The sequence below is a fragment of the Lygodium microphyllum genome, chromosome 4, assembly GCF_053477565.2.
Source record: "Lygodium microphyllum isolate KBCC chromosome 4, Lygodium_microphyllum_v1.1.10, whole genome shotgun sequence".
Taxonomy (NCBI): Eukaryota; Viridiplantae; Streptophyta; class Polypodiopsida; order Schizaeales; family Lygodiaceae; genus Lygodium; species Lygodium microphyllum.
The window spans coordinates 126,399,972-126,422,789 of record NC_141138.1 but is presented as its reverse complement, the minus strand read 5'-3'; the positions used below and the strand labels follow the sequence as shown (position 1 = coordinate 126,422,789).

The 22,818-nt window shown below is 41.5% G+C and overlaps 1 protein-coding gene across 3 annotated transcripts in view; it reads right to left on the bottom strand.

The window, feature by feature from the left end:
• LOC148037595 (uncharacterized) overlaps positions 1–22,818 on the bottom strand; it is a 151,554-nt gene that overhangs the window by 22,740 nt on the left and 105,996 nt on the right. For all 3 annotated transcript variants that reach the window (XM_087676545.1, XM_087676546.1, XM_087676544.1), the window contains exon 6: positions 5,630–5,696. In XM_087676545.1, the coding sequence (XP_087532671.1) occupies positions 5,630–5,696 (67 nt within the window). The remainder of the gene's footprint in view (positions 1–5,629; positions 5,697–22,818) is intronic.

Sequence of the window (22,818 nt, the reverse complement as noted above, 5' to 3'; positions counted from 1 at the left end):
TCACAAGCACCTTCCAGCTATTGTGCATCCTCTCCAATATGGTTTCATTAAGGGCCGCAACATTCTGCATAATATCTTAAATGTGCAAATGGCTATTGACTATGCGCGCCACTCCAGTCAGGAAGTGATATTGATTCAATTGGACTTGGAAAAGGTGTTTGACTATGTGGACTGGTCTTTCATTGCAGATCTCATGTCTGCTATAGGCTTTGGTACCCGGATGTCCCAATTGATCTACACCATTAGTGCTGCGGCTTCTTCAAGAGTTATGCTCAATGGTGGGTTACAGAGCCATTTGTCCTTGCACGCTCGGTCAGACAGGGTTGCCCTTTGAGTCCTCTCTTCTTTGCCCTAGAGACTCACCCGGTCCTTTCAATGTTATCCTCAATGGCGGCTTCTGCTCAGCTGGCAGTATTGTCTCTTCCTTTGGGGCAGCACTTCATTAGCCAATCTTTGGCTGATGACACCTTCATGATTTTGCGGGCGAACAGGGACAACATTCGAAAGGCATTAGATGTTTGGACGCTCTTTGGTCAGGTCTCTGGTCTTTGCATCAATGCCTTTAAGTCAGCCATTCTCAATTGCACGGAGCCTGGTTTACGGTCATTAGGCTGGCAGGGCCAGGTGGTTTCCCGTGGCTCCATTGACAGGCATCTTGGATACCCATTGGGGGTGGATGTACGGCCAAAGGACCTAGTGGAGTGGATTTCACAAAAATTGGCGGCGAAGTTTATGTATTGGAAGTCGCAAGCGTGGCCATTCCATGTCCGCCTCAAAGTGGCTCAGACAATTATGCTACCAATGCTAACGTATTTCCTGTCATTGCTACCGTGGACGCCTACTACTTTGAAGGCTCTCACTCATCCCATTCGTTTCATGCTATGGAAGAAGGATTCACTGCAGGCAGGCATTTCGTGGATTTCATGGTCACATACATGTACCCCTAAACCCATGGGTGGTGGCGCTATTTTGGATGCAGAAACTCATATGCTGGCTCTTCGTTGGTCTCTTTTTCGTGCCATGTGTGTGGATCATCACCCGTGGACCATCATAGCCCGTTATTTTCTTGAGGACAGCGGGCTACGCCATGGTAACACACGGCTTCGGACCTCCTGGTGGCATGTCCTTACTGCTGACTCTCAATTTTCCAGTCCCTCTTCCTCTTTGTTACTGCACTTGGTCGGCTCTTGGAAAGTGGTGCTCCAAAAGGCCCGTTGGCATCCAGTAGGGGACCGCTTGCAGACTAACTCCTTTCAGCTGGAATTGTTGGCAGTATCGAGATTACTTTCATGGGAAGACAAACATCAGCTCAGACCGACATTTAACCGCATGGCCCGTTTAGGTGTGACTTCGATTGCGGATGCTACCCTTGCCACTCGCAATGTCCTCGCATCGTTTCAGACTGCTAGGAGACTTTTCACGATTCCCCACGGATACCGTGGTTTATGGGGAAAGCTTTTGTTGGAGCTTTAGGGTAGGCAACCCTTTCCTGCCCTGGCTATGGATCGTCCTTGGCAGGATTGGGACCTTGCAGGCCGGTTGAGTCTGGAAAAGGCCTCTACTAATCAAGTGTATCATCTTCTCATTCAAGATCACCAATGGCTGGGTGTGAAAGCTAATACTGTTTGGGGACTGCGGAAATCGCTATCATGGTGGCAGGCAACGCTGATGGAGGGCTGGCTGAATAAGGCACCTTTCAAATGCAAGGTCTTTCTTTGGCGGGTAATGATTGGTGGTCTTCCTCTTGCCTCGGCCCTTTCCAAGAGTCGAATCTCGAATGGCAATTGTTTCTTCTGTACCACTACTGCGGAATCGGCCCGACATCGTTTTCTTTCTTGCCCGCTCGCCAAGAATATATGGTCACTCTTGTCGCAAATATGGCGCGCAGTGGTGGGGTCCTCACTAACTCCTTTTGATTGGGTTTTTGTGCGCCCAAAGTACCCCACACCGCCACAGTTACATATGAAGATCTTATTTCACTTTTTCAGATACTGGGGATGTTGGCACATTTGGACCACGCGCAATGCTTTTCTCTTTGATTCGGCCTCTAATGTACCGAGACATATTGCCAGGCTTAAAAGGCTCTTGCATTGGCAGCTAGATCTCATTCGGCACTCCGACTTGCTCCCTCGGGAGGATTTGCATCCCTGGCATATGATAATTGCCTCTGGGTCGTTGCCATGATTGGTGTAACCTTTTTAGTGCATTAGTACGGGGATTTCCCACACGTTGGCCTAGGGCCCTCGTGTCTCTTGTAATCATGTAATCTTGTACCTTTTTTCCGTAATTAATACAATTACCTTTTACGAAAAGAGAGAGAGAGAGAGAGAGAGAGAGAGAGCTACTTGTCTAATTTTCCTACTTTGGGGACATTTAGTAGACTGCCAATTGTTGTAGGACACCCTGATGATACAAGCGACACCATTTATGATGTCTACAAATGCAAGCAACACAATTTAATGCAGGCGATAGCAATTAGACACTTTCCTTGGCAATAGGCGACAACAATCTGGGCTGATCCAAGCAAGCAACAATCAAATTCAGTCGTTTCCTATGTGGAAATCAAGAATTCTCTCTTCTCTCGCACTCTCTCACATTCTCCAATCAATTCTCAAAAGACCTCTGCATTTCTCAACCATTTGGAGTAGATAGCAATAATATTTTGTAGATAGCACAGGGATTTCCACTATAAACCCTAAATTTATGCAAAATTTAGGGTTTAGGAGCCACCTCGAGACCCGTGCCAACAAGAGAAGCCATCATGCACTAAAATCGGCACCTGCAATTTCTTCTATTATCAAGGATTTCAGAGCCTAGCCATCCATTGTGTATTCGAGGTAGCATTTGACCAGCAAGGGGCTATTGGATCAGCCAAGGAGATCATGGAATCTCGGCTTGTAATCAAAACCAAGGGGCAAATCGCCCACTTTGTTTTTTAATTGTTGGACCAGCAAGGGGCTATTGGATCAGCCAAGGAGATCGTGGAATCTCAGCTTGTAATCAATCCATTGGCTATTCAATCCAAGAGGAAAGGCTGGTTTCACCACCTATTTTGCAGACAAAAGCTAAGATCTTTAAGGTTGATAAGTATGTACAAAGCATGGATGTGGCTTATTTGAAGGTCAAAATAGTACCAAAGGACTCAAGGGAAGCAAAAGACTGTAACTGATCGCCATATACATGTATTTAAGTTTGCAAAATGCGATTGGGGATTGCTCGTTTTGAGAAAGCAAGGCTGAAAAATATGAAAGGCAAAGAGAATTTCTATCCTAAGGTAGACATGTGTTACTATGGACCTTTCCACGCATTGGAAAAGTTAAGCAATGTGGCGTAGAAGCTAAAATTGCCTCCACATTGAAAGTTACACAATGCCTTTCATGTAAGCTTGTTAAGACCTTTTCATAGGGATGTGCCAAACAATGTATCTACTAGAATTTAACCAAAGGTTGGGGAGCTAGATGAGATGTTAGTAACCGAGTAAATCTTGGCATATAAGGAAAGAAATATAAGAGGTAAAGTTTCCAAACACTACTTGGTGAAATTCCTAGAATTACTCATCAATAAAAACAAAATTGATGGAATAGGTTAAATTGGCAAACCATCCTGAATTGTAGCAGTTTAATCACGAAGCATTTCACCTTGAGCCAACTTTAGATTGGACTCCTTTAGGTTTAGCAAAGCAAGAGGTCTAGAGGATTGCCACATGTCAAAAAAGGGGGGGAAGCACTTCCACTCCTCCAATGATGGATAGCTCATGTATTTAGTGGACCTAGGATGTACTCAGTTTGCCTACTATTTGCTAACAAGATGTCTTCAATGATGTCACTATTCAATGTACTAGTCATTGTGGTTGATATGCAAATAGGTATCGTTTTTACCAGGCTCTGAAACTATACATTTGGATTGGTTATCAGTGGTTCTCAACTTATGTACATTGCACATGAATGTAATGCGATGTTGCCGAGGGAACAAGCATGGTTTATGCTAAATCATTAAATGGACCTTAGAAATGACTTGTAGTGTCATTTGGGCTAGAGAAAATTAAATGTGGATGGGCGATGACCAACTTATGGGCAGGAATAAGACAAGTTTAATTCACATAATTATTAATTCATGGAAATTACATCTAGAGGCTGAATCTTGCACCACTTGTCAGAAGAAGAGAGAATCCACCATGCAAGCCTGTTTGAGGCTGACGGGGGCTTGGTCAGGCTGAGGAGGAGCCATTCTGGAGTTGACACTGCTGCATAGGCTATTTCCAGCTAGAAAGAAACTGTCAGTACTAGGCACTAGCCATTAGGGGACTTCCAATCTTCCAGACTACATGCACCAGCAGATCTGAGGCATTTTTGGTGACAGATTAATCATTTTTCTGTCAACATCATATCTTCTCTCCTCTAATAGATTCTCAGCGCATCTCAGCAGATCTGAAGTGGACCACATTGCATCTGCCGTCAAAAACCCTAATTTTTACTGAATTCAGCATTTCTGTGCCTTGTTGGGAAGCATGCATGCGAACTGGAATCCTGGTAATAAAAGCAGCTGCTAGAATTCAAGAGATTTATACCCCCCCCCCCCCCCCCAACCCCCCAAAAAAAAACATACATACAAAAAAATCACTTCTCTCTCAACAAGTACTGGGCCTCCCTTTCAACAAATACTGGGTTAGAGGTACCCATTCCAGATCTAAGACAGCCTTTCAGGACATCATTGCTTTTTGAAAAACCAGGAAAGAGCTTGATCTTCTCTTTCAACAAATACTGGGCCTCCCTTTCAACAAATACTGGGCTAGAGGTACCCATTCCAGATGTAAGACAGCCTTTCAGGACATCATTTCTTTTTGAAAAACCAGGAAAGAGCTTGATCTTCTCTACAACACCTTAACAGTTTAAATATAAGCTCTTCATCAACAGCAAGATTGATCTTCTTGTTTCACAATATAGATTACCTAGGGACATAAGTTACTAACAGACCAGCAATGAAGAGGTGAAGACTTGCAGAAAAGCAAAACTTTAAGCTTCTACACATGAAGCCAAAGGGGACTTCCCTCTTCTTATTGGTAAAATTTTGAGAAACTTCAGTCAGATTACAGCTCTGCTCTATTATGCAAACTGGCAAGAATAATGGAGCATTTGATGAACTGAAAAAAGGGGCAAGCATCGGGGTGGTGTTATCTATTCCGGATCTAAGAAAAGCTTTTAAGCACACTCATACTTCATGATGGCAATGGAAAAACACTGAATAGAGAAGGCCAATGAGAATAAGACAATCAACTGAACAAGAAATTGAAAATATTTGAGAAAGAATTACCTGCTACAGCTGGTATTCAATAAATGTCAAGAGTTCATTGTACCGATTCTCACAGTTGAGTAATTCTTTTTAAAAAGAACCAAAAATAAAGTTGACTATTGTAGGACTTAGTTCACATGAAAAACCAAAAGCCTGATACCTTTGAAAACATTTACAAAATCAGATACGAAATTTTTCAGCAACATGCACTTCAAAGCGCAAAATGATCAAAAATTTTGAATCAGTCCTAAGCACTCTGTTATGCATAGGGAGATGGATAAGAGCAGTCCACTGCAAGCTAGTATTAAACACTGATTGGCTACGGAGGAAAAAAAGCTACCTGCTTTATGTTATTTGAAAAGAGATCCTCGAACTGCAACCTCGCCCAATGAATGCAAGCTACAAAGCTAGCCATAACAGCAAACAAAAGCACAATTAGATCATAGATAGCAAAAATCTATCTGGTCTGCTTAGATACTACTACAAACATTACATCCTCAGCAGCCAATACGATAGGATGTGCTAACATGAGTGGTTTAATTCAAAAATATTAAGGTAAAGTTATAGCCAAACAAATCATATAGCATATGCAACTGAGCACAAATTCCCCCTGCTGCTCAGCAAGGATATACACAATGAAAGAGGGGAATATCCAGATTCCAGAGAACGGCTAACATCAATAAACAAAATGAGAAACGGGCCAGCTAAGCTTGTGATGAGGAACTAGAAACACAAATACAGTATGTAGATCACCTGAATTGAAGCCGTACCTGATCTCAAAGTCTCTTTGAATCTAATTCATCCCTGCACTCTCCATAGCAGATCCATTCCCCAAAACGGGACATGGAGCTGAAAAGAGCACTATAGGTTCACTAACCCATCCTAGCAAGACATTACATATAGAGCTTAAGATTATTAGACAGGAAAAATCATCATTCCTATGTTTTGTCCCCATCCATTCCTCCCCTCCCCTCCATAAAAGAGCAGTAGGTTTTGCAAGGACAAACACAGTGTGTATGGCAAACACTAAGACACAGAACTCAGAAACAAAGAAAGTGAATGAAACAATGAATCATGTACAATGTTGCTACAATGGAGTCTTAGGGTTCCATGTCTTTGGGGCCATCACTAAGGTGAGCACAGCCGAGTCAATGACACCAATTAAAGCTAAAAGATGATTGCACAATCCTGGCTCATCAGGCAACAGCACCTATGGATGAGAATGCTCTGCGAAGCTGGTGAAACACAATCACAAGGGATGTTGGAGAAGACACCCAACGATGATGGACTGCATTAGAGGGAGTAAAATGCAGCCCTCACGAGCTGTAGGTGCTGAATATGATGTCATAAACTCTCTGACTGGCGGTTGCTATCAACATGACTGCTCAACAGCCAATCTAGAGGAGAAAACGTAAAGGATGCTGAAGACATATCTTTGAAAATGTGGCTAAAATCATGCAACTTTTCGGCAGCCCTTCTGTAAGGGAAAACACAGAAACACGTGAAGAACCCGGCCTGCTACAATTATTTAGAGATACTGATGATGCCATGGCAGCTAGCTGAAATCATCTGAATGCTGGGCAGCCACATAGGACTGTAAAATGCAGGGTTGGAGATTATGTTGAAGACCATAGGCAGCAGGGCAGCCTGTCTGCAGACTGAACAGAGGAGCTGAAAGCAGGGCAAGCACTCGGGAATCCTCAAGAGATGCTGGGTGTCAACATACAGCAGTAAACACAACGTTGGAGAAGTCGCCTGCAGCACCTGAATAGGTTGTGTCAGGCTCAGCAGCACTTGGATAGACTCCACAACCTGAGATGTCCTCCTTGTAGGGATGTGGACAGCAGTGGAGAACATGTGTGTTTCTACATTTGGTATGCACATTTGCTTGGTTTTTATTATACCTACAGCTGTTTGAGCTTACTCTCAATTTTTGGTTTGGGTGAGCTATTGGGAACTTTGGACCATCTCAATGACTCAAAATTGTGAACTATTCACTCACTTTTAACTTGATCCATTTACTTCTTTAGAAAATCTCTATGGTCATCGTATAATTGCTTTTTGGTTCCTCATATTGGTCTTAATCAGTATACTCTTTTTGAACAGTGTTTTTCATGGCATCTATGTTTTCCAAACATATTTCATTTGTTCATTGAATGTTTTCAAAATGCTTCTAAGTTCGCATACTTCTTTTCTAGTGCTCCATTCTTCGTAGCACCACATCTTGTAAATTAACTTAACTCAAACATTGGTTTCACAAGAAAAATGTACCTACATGCATGCATGCGTGTGTCTATCTTTGGGAGGAGTGGGTAGGGGGTGGATCTGGGTATCCTAGACAATAATGGTCTTTTTTGTCTATGCAAATACTCATTTATGTATGTATGATTCTATCAGATATCCTAGATAATGATTAATGTTTTCTATGTATCTATATTTATCTATGTGCATATATGGTCTATAATTAGTTGCTAACTCTCTCCAATAACATCAAATATTATTCACTTGATAGCAAACCAGGTTTAGTTTTAACCAAGGACTTCAAGTAATGAACTCACCTGGAATAGCTTGATCTACATGATGTATACCTAAGTGGGCCAAAAGATGGTCGAGAAATCACAAACTAGAAGAATTGACATACTCAACGCCATGGCTCATGGCTTTGTAGGTGGTTTGAAGCAGTGGTGGGTTTCAATACACCCACAAGTAAAAATGGCTATACTTTAACATGCAGACCCTGTACAAATCTCTTTTGAGTTACTACTAGGAGAATAAGTCGATAACAAACTTGATGTTTTGGAAGCAAGAGAGGCTTTTTTCAAATCCAAACTATGTGACCCAAGAATGTATAAGGAATACTTAATCTACATGAGAGACCTTTTGTATGAAGGACTTGGTGCTCATAATAATTCTACCAAGGAACATCTAGTATGTTCTTTTCCCAAGCCCATTCCATTCTACTACAAGCGAAAAATGAAGAAAAATCATCCAGACAATTGAGCAAACCATCAAGGAAGTATGAGATCACCAAAAGATGACAACTAAATCAGAAGTTCCTGTAATGTATCTGCAAGACTGCTTCTAAGTTTGAAGCCAATTTTGGTTACAAAAACTGTAGTTGTGATACTACATACAAATATGGACATTCCGACCAACAATATCGACATTCCTCCACGTATCACAGAAATTCCTCTCATTCCAAATCTTTTTTTAACAGACAAGACAATGGTCACAGGTTTTCCAAGCACTCAAGAAAATCATATAGATACAGAAAAGGAAAATCCCACTACAAAAATGATAAAAATAGAGACAATGAAAAAAGTTCAAAGAAAAATGAACTCAAATGTTTCATTTGTGGAAGTTCATCACATTTGGCGAACAAATGCCCTAAAAAAGGCAACGATCCTAACCATTCCACCAAAGTGAATATGCATCATTTTGAAACTGACTCTTCAGAAGACTTCTCACATTACTCTTCAAATACTGAAAGTTGCTATTTTTATGATAGCTTAACTCACAATGAAAGTGCGGAAGAATCCACTGGATCTTCTGAGTCAGTAACTGAATCAACTTCTAGCAAACTTTCTTGGCATACTGCAGATGAATCTAAAGATAAAGGCACAACTTCAAATATTACTGAAGAATCAGATAATGATATCATCAATCCTTCAAGCTTTCATCCGGTAAATGCTCATAAATCATACTTCCCAAGAAAAAAAGACAAGTTCATGGCATCTACTTCTACCTCATACTTTAAAAATGATTTTTCCAGAAAAGTAAAAGAAAGCAAGTAAAGCTCAGTTCATCAAAAATGATTCTAACACCTCATCAACCTCTTCATCAAAAAACAAAAAGCATAAGAACAAAATCAAGTAATAATTTTTTTCGTCATGATCTGCCAAAACCCGAAATCCTCGGTCCAGAAACTAAGGGCCAAGCCAACATGTTTGTACCCCACAAATTGGAGAATATTCATTAACCAAGAACTGCATCTCAGTTACTTCCATCATTTTCTTCAGTGACTACAGAATGCATAATTGACTATATTAATTGATTGACATTATAAGTATGCTAGCTATAGGTAGGTATAACTAACCAAATATAATAAATGATAAGTTAGTGGCCATATGAGTCATAATGACCACCTGCTAAGTATAGACATGAGGACACATCAAACCAAGCAGTCCAACATCAATGTCTGCACATATTGAGCTTGCCATCTCAATATCCCCCCTCAAGCTCACTACATCTTTGCAACTACAAGTAAGCTTTGAAATCCTTGAAGCTTCTCTACACCCAATGCTTTTATGAAAATGCCAACTACTTCATTCTTTGTGTTGACCGCATCTTGGGGCCAATCCCTGAGGTGTAGGAAAGCTGCAGTGGGGCCATGACATTTAGCTGGAGGGGTGCCTCCTTTATGTTTGGCCGATTCCACACTGGTGGTACAAAAGAAACAATCGCCGTTGGAGATTCGACGCTTGGAAAGGGCTGAAGCAAGAGGAAGACCACCAATCATCACCCTCCAAAGACAGACCTTGCATTTGAAAGGTATCTTGTTCAACCAGCCCTCCATCACAGTTACCTTCCACCATGACTGAGATTTACGCAATCCCCATCATTTCATTTCTCTCTCTCTCTCTCTCTCTCTCTCTCTCTCTCTCTCTCTCTCTCACACACACACACACTCAAGCCTACTCCTATTTGTATGATCCTTCATGTATGATGTATGCACTCTCATTTATGTACTTGTAACTTGTAGGTAATAGTAGTGCACATTGAGTATGCGGCAAGAGGTTTTGGCATGTTACCCTTAAATATTCATCTTATATACTCTCATAGCATTGCTATTTAGACTTTAAACATCTATTCTATTATCTTTAGTCCAAAATTATCAAGTTTTTTAAAAAAGTCGTACTAATATCACACCGTACCTTATATCGTACTATACTTTTTTTTAAAAAATCGTACTAATATCGCTGTGGACAAGCAAAAAAAAGCACTTTGAACTAGAAGAAGAAGAAGAAGTAAACTCGGAGATTCTTGAACAGGCATCCTAGGGTTTTACCCCCCTCTTGGAGCCAATGGAGCCATCACATTTGGGTTTTGGGCAACAGAGAAGTAGCTGTTGTTTTGATGCACGTTTTAGGTCTACGAGGGAGCTCCAGGGGATCTAATGCATGGAGATTGCTTCTAAGTAGTGCCAGTCAAGGGATTTCACATTCTGTCAATACATATTGATTCAATTCATTATGCTTTGTCTTTATCATCTTTATCTCTTATCTATTCTTTTTCTTATCTTCCATCTCCTATCTCTACTTCCTTCTATCTCTGATCCCCGGTACATAGCAGCTAAGAAACGTGTTTCTTTGAATTTGAAACTCACGAAACGTTTCTTAAAGTACGAAACGTTTCTCAGATTAAAAAACGTGGGCATTTTTTTTTTTATGAGTTGAAACCCAAAACATGGTTTTTTTGACAAAAACTATTGGGCAATATTAAACATGATGATGATGATGTGTAATGACTCATCAGGACTCAAGATATTGAATGAGCGGCTGATTTTTTTGTGATTTTGTTTAATTATTGGATTTTTTCAATCTAGTATCTATTCTTCTCTTGAAATTTAAATATTATACGACTTTAGTCTAATTTATGAGTTATTTATGATATATTATGATTCATTCTCGATTTTCACATTTCGTCAGTTTCTTTTGAAATGAGAATCATGATGTTACAACTTGACTTAGCCCATATAATAGATAGGCTATTTACATGTTAATTTCAATTTTCTTTGTATGATATGTATGAATCATAATCTTTTAAGTTCTAAACCATAGTATAGCTTATCCAAAGACTAACTTTGACATAAGTGACAAGTTAATAATGGATCATGGATATATAACGTATAATGTATTATTCTTAATTGACTCAATTATCACTCAAGCTCTATTATAATGTATCTTATCCGTGAAGGCATTCTTGGCCATTGCCACAGAAGTGGTAGTGCTCGGAGATGGATAGTGTGAAAAAGTGTAGTGTGGATAGAATTGGGGAGTGGAGTACACTTGAAAATGGGCCCCAGAGTGCCCACGAGGCATGTGTAGTGTGCAAGGTGGATCCATAGGTAGGGATGCGTTGACTGAGCATGGGCATGGTAGCCACATGAGGAACCCAAGGAGGTGGGACGGGAACACGATGAGCAGAAGATGGGAATCCCTATGTAGGTGTAACCCAAGGAGAGTGTGAAGACGCACCATAAGCTGAGGATGGAAATCCCTGCATATCAGTGGTCATGCGAGATGTGAAGCTGGGGATAGTGAAGGGAATGCCCATCACAGTCATCCCTAGAGTTATGGGTGTGCTCATGTGCTAAAAGGTGAGAGGCACTGTGTTAAAGGGTGGCATTCCCCCTAACGAAGTACCATGGTGCAAAGAGGTAGAGGATGGGGTGAAGAAAAAGGTGCTAGGAGCACAGATGGATCGCCAGACGTTCCGAATGTCGTATCTCCTCCATGATCGAAGAGGTGGCCAGCCTCACCAACAGGTCCGGATGTGGTAGCAAAACTGATAGAAGGGATATAAACGTCACCATACTTGTTGCGATAGTACTCCTCAAAGTCCTTCTCTGTCATGTTAGTGAAATCTGATGAAGGTGGAGTGTCGTCCTCCTCACCGAGTCCATAATGTCGTCTCAGGGCCTCTAATGATGGAGAAGCCTGACAAGATATCATAGGAACTGGAGAAGAAGGTGTCTGGGACATTGTGATTCGGTTACGAGTCGTATTGTGTGCCTCGCACAAAGACTAGCTCTCCACAATATCCGCAGGATACTCTTTACAAGAGCATCAGCTCTGATACCATGTGAAGGAAACTGCTAGGGTTTGCACTGAGAACACACAGAGTGTACGACCACGACAAAAACACAAAGAGACAGACACAGACACACTCAAAACTCAAACCCTAAACGCAAACTCAAAACTCAAACACAAACAGAAGAAGGAAGAGAGAAAACACAACTCTAAAGTGAATGAATATTGTAAATGAATGTAAGAGTGTACAGTGTGCTCAAGGGCAGAGCAATATCGGAGTGTGACCTCCACCGAAGATGGATCCCAAGTCTGTGACCACCAGTCTGAGTGTAGGAGTACTAAGTAGTCAATGGCAGCAGGATGGTCACCAAAACGCAACGGTCTGGAGGCTGGAATTGGGTAAACACACCAATGTACCACCGACAGTCTATTGTAAACAACAGGCTGAAACAGTGTCTGAGAGTGTCAAGGCCTGCAATGCTGAAAATGCAAGCTGACTAACCCTGGAGATGATGGACAGCAAGCTAAACAACAATCTGGGACAATCTGGAGCAGCTGCCAACAACTAAAAGCTGTCGCCTACAGCAATGGACAGGCTGAAGATAATGTGGCTGCAGTCGATGATGGCTCAACAGCAGATGGAGACGAGTTGCAGGCTGGAAACTGGGTGTTAACAACAGCAGAGGATGTGTGGGCTGGTGTAGCCTACAAACAAGGATAATGGTTGAATGGGGGCAGCCTGTCTATTTATAGATATGGAAGGGCACCCCAAAAATTAGGGTTTCCACTAAACTCTCTCAAACCGCTCCCCGTTTTAGGGTTTTCACTAAACTCTCTCAAACCGCTCCCCGCTTTAAGGTTTTACTCTAAAAGAGCATATTTAGTGTATTTTGGGCTATTTAAAAGGCTAATTAGCAAGTAATGCATATTTTAGCTCAACACTCCCTCTCGGGCCCAAAACTGAGCTAAAAGGTTAGGCTAGCCATTGTGATGTTTATATACCCTAAGGCGTCCCACCCCAAAGTAGCCAAGGCATTGAACAAAGGGTGCACGTCGGCTGCCCAATGGCCTACCAAGACTACAGAGGCAATGGTTATCTTACCAAGGAAATCCAAGTAGTCACCCCAGAGAGGACAGGGCATCAAACAGGGTGCACGTCGGCTGCCCAATGGCCTACCAAGCCCTACAAAGACGGATGGAACTACATGGATTTTTTTTTGGGAATAAGTGAAGTAAATTTGATGGGATGCGGCCAATTGAGTAAAAGTGATCCAAAAGATGGGAGTAGGGAGGGTACACCAAACACATCACAAAATAGTACAGGCTAACCCATCCACTCAGGGTGTCGATGACGAGGAAAAATAGGTGATGACGTATCCATGTGATGAAGGATGGTGGTGTGGTAACAACAGCCACCAGTGGAAACAGCTTAGGATCCGTACAAGTGGAACATTCCACAATGAGATGCAAAGTACGCTACATGCTGAAGAATGCTCATGTAGCAGATGTCACTTGGACAGTGTCCCTCGTGGAGAAATTGTTCACTTGCCCAAGCGCCCTAGTACAAGGATGATGTAATCATGCAATGCAAGGGTAAGGTACAACAAGGGAAAGAAGCCGATGTCGAAGACAAAGTGCTGGAGCCTGTAGAATACCAAGAAGGATAGGAACCCCCTCTCAACCTGGATGTAGATGCCGAAAAAGGAAGAGGAGCCTGATATTAGTCTTCATATGGTGCCGAGAACCATAAGGAATTAAAGAAGATGAAGTGGATGAAGCACCCCGCTAGAAGAGCAAGGCAGAAGTCACTGCCATGATAGCATCGAGAGAGATGTTGCACAATCCGCCTCGGGAGGGGAAACCGCCATGCTGGAATAAGAACAAGCACTCCTAGGATGATGAAACCATGAAAGGAACGGTGCGCATCCCCACGTCTCTAGCCCAAGGAGAACCAAAGCCATCTACAAGTTAGCCCTATACTGAAAGACAAAACCCTACAAAAGAGATGAGAATCTGCAAACATAGAGGTTAGTGGTGAGATGCTCCAAAGAAAAACAGAACAAAAAGAAAATCTAAATCAAAATAAATGCAATGAATGTGTATGTGTGTGAGTAAATGCAGCGGAAGACCAAAAAATGAAAAAACTAAGGATAATGAATCTTATGGGTCTCAGAGTGCAAAAACTGAATGCTAAACTAACCTAGGGTATCCGAAAGAACCTAGAGGCATGCGAGTCGGAGAAGGTGGCTACCATCGCATATGTCCAGTAGCAAGGCTATGCCAAGGGAACGACTAATGAGGTAAAGTGGAAGGTGAGATGGATGTATAAAGTGCAACAGGATCGGGACCTGTAGACCAATCAGCCAATCCCTCAGGGGTACTGAAAGAGATGGCCAGTTGAGACTGTACTCAAGCCACATGTCCAATAGCAACAACAACGGATGCTAAAGAAGCAAATCAAGCAAGAGCGGAGGGCGTAGCCCCACAGGATTATGCAGTCACAACGGTCTGCTGAGGCTTTTTAGGTGTAAGACCTTTGACCTTGGAGCGCCACTCCTCGTCCACATGGCCTGCTCTCTAGCAATGCGTGCAAAACCGGTTTTTCTTAGGAAGTTGTTGCCAGATAGGTCTAGATTCTTTGGTTCCATCTAAGGAAGAGGAGTCACCCTTTGATTGGCTTGCCTTCGCATCTAGTGAGTTCTTGCCACTAGTGGTTGTCTCTCCCGAAGAAGAGGCAACCAACCCCCTCTGCTCTGAATAAGACTGTGATGAGGATTTTTTGTAGACATGATCATACGCCTCACGTAATGGAAGAACTGGCACTCAAACTCGTAGAAGGTTGGCAATCTAGGTTGGAAGATGATGTGTTGAATGAAATTACAGTACTTGTTGGGCAACTTATTCAAGAAGAATGTAACCTGATCGTCATCTGACTTTGGAGAGCCAGTAGTGGCAAACTCGGCAAGTAACTGCCTATATTCAACCAGCTTGACTTTGAGATTATCCCCTTCCTTAATAGAGAACTCTTGAAGCTCAAAGTCAAGTTTGATGCGCCGAGTACGATCACGAGCCGCATAGCGGTCGAGAAGGTAACTCCAACGCTCTGACGCGACTGGGAAGTGCTGCAACTGAGAGTGAAACTCAAGAAGCAATCCCTAAATCAGCTTAACATTGGATGTGGCATTGCGGACTCTCCATTGACGGATGTAATCAGCATGAGCTAGTCGAGGGTCCGGCATAGGCTCTAGACCAATGACGAGGTCCCAAAGACCCTGAGACTCAAGCACTTGTTGCATGAAATTAGACGAAGTGGTGAAATTTGACCCGTTAAAACACGTCTTATCCGTGAAGGCATTCTTGGCCATTGCAAAAGGAGTGGTAGTGCTCAGAGATGGATAGTGTGAAAAAGAGTAGTGTGGATAGAATGGGGAAGTGAAGTACACTTGAAAATGGGCCCCAGAGTGCCCACTAGGCATGCGTGTAGTGTGCAAGGTGAATCCATAGATAGGGATAGGTTGACTAAGCATGGGCATGGTAGCCACATGCAGAACCCAAGGAGGTGGGACGGAAACACGATGAGCAGAAGATGGGAATCCCTATGTAGGTGTAACCCAAGGAGAGTGTGAAGACGCACCATAAGCTGAGGATGGAAACCCCTGCGTATGAGTGATCATAAGAGATGTGAAGCTGGGGATAGTGAGGGGGATGCCCATCATAGTCGTCCCACGAGTTATGGGTGTGCTCATGTGCTAAAAGGTGAGAGGCATTGTGTTAAAGGGTGGCATTCCCCCTAACGAAGTACCATGGTGCAAAGAGGTAGAGAATGGAGCGGAGAAGGAAAAGGTGCTAGGAGCGGAGACGGATCGCCAGATGTTTTGAATGCCATATGTCCTCCATGATCGGAGAGGTGGCCAACCTCACCAACCGGTCTGGATGTGGTAGCAAAATTAGTAGAAGGGATATAAACATCACCATACTTATTGCGATAGTACTCCTTAAAGTCCTCCTCTGTCATGTTAGTGAAATCTAGTGAAGGTGAAGTGTCGTCCTCCTCACCGAGTCCATAATGTTGTCTCAAAGCCTCCAATGATGGAAAAGCCTAATAAGATATCATAGGAACTTGAAAAGAAGGTGTCTAGGACATCGTGATTCGGTTACGAGTCGTATTGTATGCCTCGCACAAAGACTAGCTCTCCACAATATCCATAGGATACTCTTTACAAGAGCACCAGCTCTGATACTATGTGAAGGAAACTGCTAGGATTTGCACTGAGGACACACAGAGTGTACGACCACAATAGAAACACAAAGAGACAGACACAGACACACTCAAAAACTTAAACCCTAAATGCAAAACTCTAAACTCAAACACAAACAAAGAAGGGAGAGAGAGAACACAACTCTGAAGTGAATGAATGTTGTAAATGAATGTAAGAGTGTACAATGTGCTCAAGGGCAGAGCAATGTTCGAGTGTGACATCCACCGAAGACGGATCCCAAGTCTGTGACCACCAATCGGAGTGTAGGAGTGATGAATAGTGAATGGCAGTAGGATGGTCACCAAAAAGCAGTAGTCTGGAGGCTGGAAACTTGTAAACATAGCAATGTACCACCAATCAGAGGCTGGAAGCTGTGCACAGGCTAATGGAACCAACAGGCTGAAAAAGAATCTGAGAGTGTTAGGGCTTGGAATGCTGAAAACGAAGGCTGGCTGACCCTGGAGGTGATGGAAGCGAGAATTTCATGATAAAATCATTGACATAATTAAAAGAAAGCATCAGTTTCTTGGTAATACCACTAGTGTATTGCTGCAATTTGAAGAGGAAACTGGTTTGTTGGGTATTCGGGCTAAATATGGGTATGAAGTAAGTATTTGATTATCTATGCAAGATGCTACTAATCAATGGACAGCATGTGGAAAAGATAAGAAAGTGGCTGAAAATGCATTGTCTTGTAGCAATATGTATGGTGGAGTAAGGCAGATGCAACAATATGGAGAAGAGACTCTAGGAATTATTCCTCGAATTCATTACACAAGAAATCATTGGGCTAGGGCTACCACTGAAACAGTAGTGAAAATAGGGAAATGTGAAACTCCTTGTGTTGGTTTGCTTGACCATGGGTTTGAGATTAATATCATTGAGCGTAGATTGTATAAGAATGAGGCATGGCCTATGGACACTGATCATGGTTGGCGTATGAGGGCTGCAAATAATTCTTCAAGAGAGCTCTATGCTGCATATCCTAATGTAAAAGTGACAATTGGTAATGTACAAGAAGAGCAACACTTCTTTGTGCAAGATAATTCCTCATATGCAGTGATTTTGAAACAGCCCTATATCACAGGACTGCATATGGAAACAAAGGTGCTTAATGATGGTTCTGCTTATGCAAGAGTCAAAAGCAAGGATGGGAGGAAAGCAATCCAATTTCTTATTGTTTCTGTTAATCATCCTAGAAATCAAGATACGCTTCGAGAGTCTCCTTTGCCTCCAAATGCAAGGAAATTCAAAGACCTAGATTTTCATTAAGCACTGTTGTAATGCAGGGCTACAATAGTGCTATTCAAAGGATGTACTCACGTCTTGATGGAATGAATCATGTATTTACTATTGGTTATTCTCAGTTTACAACAAACAGTTCATGTTGGTTTAAGCCTACAGAAGCTATGTGCAAGGCTGCACACATATCTATGAAACGGGTTACTAAGGAACTAAGAGCATTGGGACTTAGCTGAAAATGAAGGCATTTCAGGCATCTTTTATGGGCTAAATATTAATGACACTATGGCTGAAATTTCAGCAACTATACATGCAAAAAATGAGGTTGAAAACAAAGTGTTGTCAGTATGTTCTTTGGACATGTATGATGTTATAGCATTGTTTGCTCAACAGGAAGGATTACAATGGGCTGAAGCACTTGTAGAGACAATGTATAAGACAATTGACAAAAAGGTGAAACCAATTGCTTTGCCGCTTCCACCAGAAAGTGAGGACCTATATGAAAAAGTGTCAAGGCAGTCAAGCTTACGGGATCCTAAAGATATAGGTCACCAGTTTACATCTGACACAATACAATAATTGAAAAATGGTGCAAAAGGGTTTCTTTTGCCTACTGAAAGAGACTGTTTTATGAAGATGTTGGCTAGGCATGGAAAGGCATTTGCATTTCAGCCAACTGAAATAGGTTGTGTGGATCCAAATGTTCTCTCTTCTATGGTAATATTTATTGTGCCACATGTACCATGGAACTTGAGGCCTATTCTAGTGCCTAAAGCTTACTTGCCAAAACCCACGGATTTGCTAAATGAAAAGATTCGCATGAAGATCTTGGAGCCCTCTTCAGCCCTGTACTCAAATCGTTAATTTACTATGCCCAAAAAGAACGGGGCTTTGAGATTTATTCAAGACATGCAACAGGTCAATGAAGTGACCATAAGAAATGTGGGTGCACGTCCTATGGTTGATGAATTTGTAGAGGCTTTTGCAGACAAAGCAATCTATTCATTGGGTGATCTTTACTCGGGGTATGATCAGTTTCAGCTTGCAGTTCGAAAACAAAGATATCACAACCATGAAGACTCCCTTGGGGTTAGTATAGATGTGTACTCTCCCGCAAGGTGCAACAAACTCAATGGAACACATGACAAATGCCATGAATAGAGTACTCAGGGATTTTATACCACAATTGACAATGCCCTTCTTGTTCCAATCAAAGGGTGTGCAATGGATGAAAAGAATGAAGAGATGGATACTCATGGGTATAGACAGTTTGTTGCAGACCATGTTGTGGATTGTGAAAGGATTTTGATGCGTCTAGAAGATGTGCATTTAACTATTTCTGGACAAAAGTCTGTCTTTGGAGTTGACAAGGTTTTGATTGTTGGGCATATGTGAGGGCCCTATGGTCAAAGACCATCACCAGCAAAAATAGATGGGATTAATAGAATGCAAGATATATGCACGAATGTATCAGACCTGCATAGATTCTTAGGAGCATGTGTGTTCTATTTAATTTAGATCCCTCACTTTGCACGTGTAACTGACGCTCTATATCAGCTCTTAAGGAAAGGTCAAAGGTTTCACTGGAAAAGGAAGCATCAGAAAGCAATGAAGAAATTGAAGCAACTCTTGAAATATGCTTCTACGTTGAGAAAAGCTGATTATTCACATGGAAAGCCTATCATTATTATTGTTGATACAAGCCCAATTGGGATTGAATGAGCAATTGGGCAAGACTATAAGGGCAAAGATATGCAATTCGCTTTGGTGCTCAAGTATTGACTAAACGACAAAGAAGGTATCCACAGATAAAAAGAGAATTATGGGAAATTGTGATAACACTTAAATGTGATAAGCAATATTTTATGGGTGCTTGTGTAGTCATTGAGACCAATTGTTTGCCGGTATTAGGTATGATATCTAGTTGCACTACCTCGAACATTGCTATGCTCCAGTGGATTGCATACATCAAATCTTTGAACCCTGAATTTCAGAATATTGCAAGAAGAGATAACCGGCAGACATATTATCTCGAACACGCTATGAGAATTAAGATGGGATGATGGATGAGGAGGAAGAAGATGACTTTCTTGCAGCTGAAAATGATATTATAAGAGTGAATTTAGCAATGCAAGGAGTTGCCACAACACTAATAAAAGCTTATACAGCAAAGAGAAGACACTTTAGATGTTTGGTATCTTGTATAGAAGTGTTTTTGAAAGACAAATATGTAGGAGAATGGCTGAGAATTGGTCAATAACTTAGTACATCAACAAAGAGAGACAAATGGTCAGATGAAGAGTTTAAGAAGATCAAGAGGAAAGCCTATGGGTTTTTCTTAAAAGATAGATACTTATGGAAACATGCTAAAAATAAACAGGGTATAACATTGCGAGTTTTGAATGACAGAGCTTCACAAGTAAATGTTATGCAAGAATTTCATGAAAGCTTGTGGACTGGCTATAGAGGTGTTTGGGGTACTTTTGCAAAGATTGAAAAAAAGATATTGGTGGTAGGATATATATAAGGATGTTGCTCACTTTGTGGAAACATGTAGGACATGTCAAATGTATTCATCTGTGAGACATCGAAATGGATTGCAGCCCACATATCCAATGTCTCTTCATTTTAAGTGGGTGGTGGATTTAGTCACGATGCCTACAAGTCTTTGGCAAATGAGATATCTTGTACTTACTCGTGAAGTCTTGACTAATCAAGTAGAAGAGAGAGCTCTACGTACTAAGACAACAAATGCAGTGTGTACTTTTTTCTTAGAAGAGATCTTTTGTCGGTATGGTTGTGTGGGAAAACTTAAAGCAGATACGGGTCAGCTGGATGCAAATAAAGCTCATGATTTCTTTGCATAGTTAAGGATAAAGCTTGCTTTAACTTCAGCTTATAATCCTGAAGGAAATGGCAAAAGTGAAAGAGGTCATCCACCTATTGTGAAGGCATTGGCAAAAGCATATGGAGAGAAGGTAAAAGAGTAGCTACGATTGCTCCCTTATACTTTGTGGGTTGACAGAACTCATAGTGCCATTACAAGATATGCCTGTTGAATTGATGTATGGTCAAAAACCTATCATGCCGATAGAAGAGATGACACTCACATGGAGTGTGCTACCTTGGGAAGAGGAGTTGAATCCAGAGTTGTTGGCCTTGCACATTAGACAATTGGAAAGAAAGTCAAAAGGCATAGAGACAACAGTTGCAAAATTAAAGGCAGCAAGGATACAGAACAAGAAACTGTTTGACAAAAAACATAGATTGAGGCCACGAACCATACAAGATGGGGATTGGTTATTGGTTTATGATAGCAGTTTAGACAACCAGCATAGTGCTAGGCGTAAAGTTTCCAAAAAATGGTTTGGACCCTATGTGGTAAGACAGGTGTTTGATAATGCTACTTACGCATTAAATGAGTTGGATGGGACAGCCATAAAACTTCCAGTAGCAGGGAAAAGAATCAAATTATTCAAGAGACGGAAATCTACTGCCTATGAGTTGCCAAAATTGGAAGAAAATAGTAGCCATGATACAAGGGCTAGCCACAAAGATATGAAAGATGAAGTAGCAAAGGATATGGTTGTAGATGATGAGGAGAACTTAAAATCTGGTGACAACTAGGATTTTGGTACATACCAAAGGACGTGCAATTTCAGAGGGGATGGATGTCGTGCCACTACGCGGACACGGTGTGAAAAACTCTGAAGTGCATCATCATCCGACTTTCTTATTGATCTAGAGATTCAATGTTATCTTAGTCATTAGTGCTAGTGTGCGTAGCATGGATGGCCCAAAAATACTAGATTTTTGAAAACAATTAGCCTATTTTTTATATTTTGGATATTAATTTTTGTAAATATCCTAAAAAGCTAAGAAAACATCTAGATTAGGATGGCATGCAAAAAGCAAATTGCTTTTTCCATCAGTTTTGGATTTTTCATAAAAAAGCAAAATGGGCGAAATCGTGTACGCGATCGCAATGGACAAGCAAAAAACAGTAATTTGAACTAGAAGAAAAAGGTGTGAACTCGGAGATTCTTGACCGGCCGTCCTTGGAGTTTTACCCTCTTTTCGGAGCCAACGGAGCCATCAAATTTGGGTTTTGGGCAGCAGAGAAGAAGCCAAGTTTTTTGTCTACGAAGGAGCTCCAAGAGATCTAATACATGGAGATTGCTTCTGAGTAGTGCCAGACAAGGGATTTCATATTCTGTCAATACATATTGATTCGACTCATTGTGCTTTGTCTTTACCGTGTTTACCTCATGTCTATTCTTTTTTTTCTCTTCCATCTCCTATCTCTACTTTCTTCTATCTCTGATCCCCGGTGGATACAACCTTTCGACAAAAACCCCTCCAACAACGTGTCCGATCAGATTGCACAAAACATACTATATGGATCCGTCTACTAAAGGAATGCAACCATGCTTGGTGATAATATTTGTGATAGCCATATCCAAGAATTTTTGTCATAGAAACATGACAGCATCTAACTTGACTACTCACCTGCCACATATTTCTAGGTATGTAACATGAAGCAATGGCATAGATCGTGAAGCATAAGGTCTTGTATTACATAAATGAGGATCAATTCTACAACGTAATCGCCAACACTCATCAACTATGCATGAAAATACTTCAAGATGTTATTGGTATTTTTCTGGTTTCATAAATGTAGATCCCTTCACATTTTTCCATAAAAACAGGGGATTGGCTCCAGCCTCTCTCCACCAACCATCTGTGTACACATTCGGCTCTATATCTCCCATCTCTCAAGCTTCTCCTTCCACTTCTACCTTTGGGCTAGTCTTTTGCTCTTCCCCCTAAACATGCAGCAATAATCTCTATCCTATGCTCTTGCATGCACTATGTTCCATGTGCGGATTGTATGTGAATGATAAATAAATAGGATCCCACAGTTGGAATCAAAGCCTGAGCTTGGACCTGGGAGACGGTGAAATGCATTCAACATTTGCACTGACTGCTACCCAATGTTGACAATTAAAATTGATGACAACAAAGCAAACAAGAGGACTCTGGCTTTCTCTGCTCCATCAATGGGTGAACTCTCAACACAGTCCACATGATCATGGAGATCATCCAGAGAATTCTTGTATCAAGTGACTACATTCATGCTCTTTGATAGAAGTCAACAAAGCTGAGCCATGATATATTCATACTCCTAGCAGTGGTCTGGACTTCTGTATGCAATT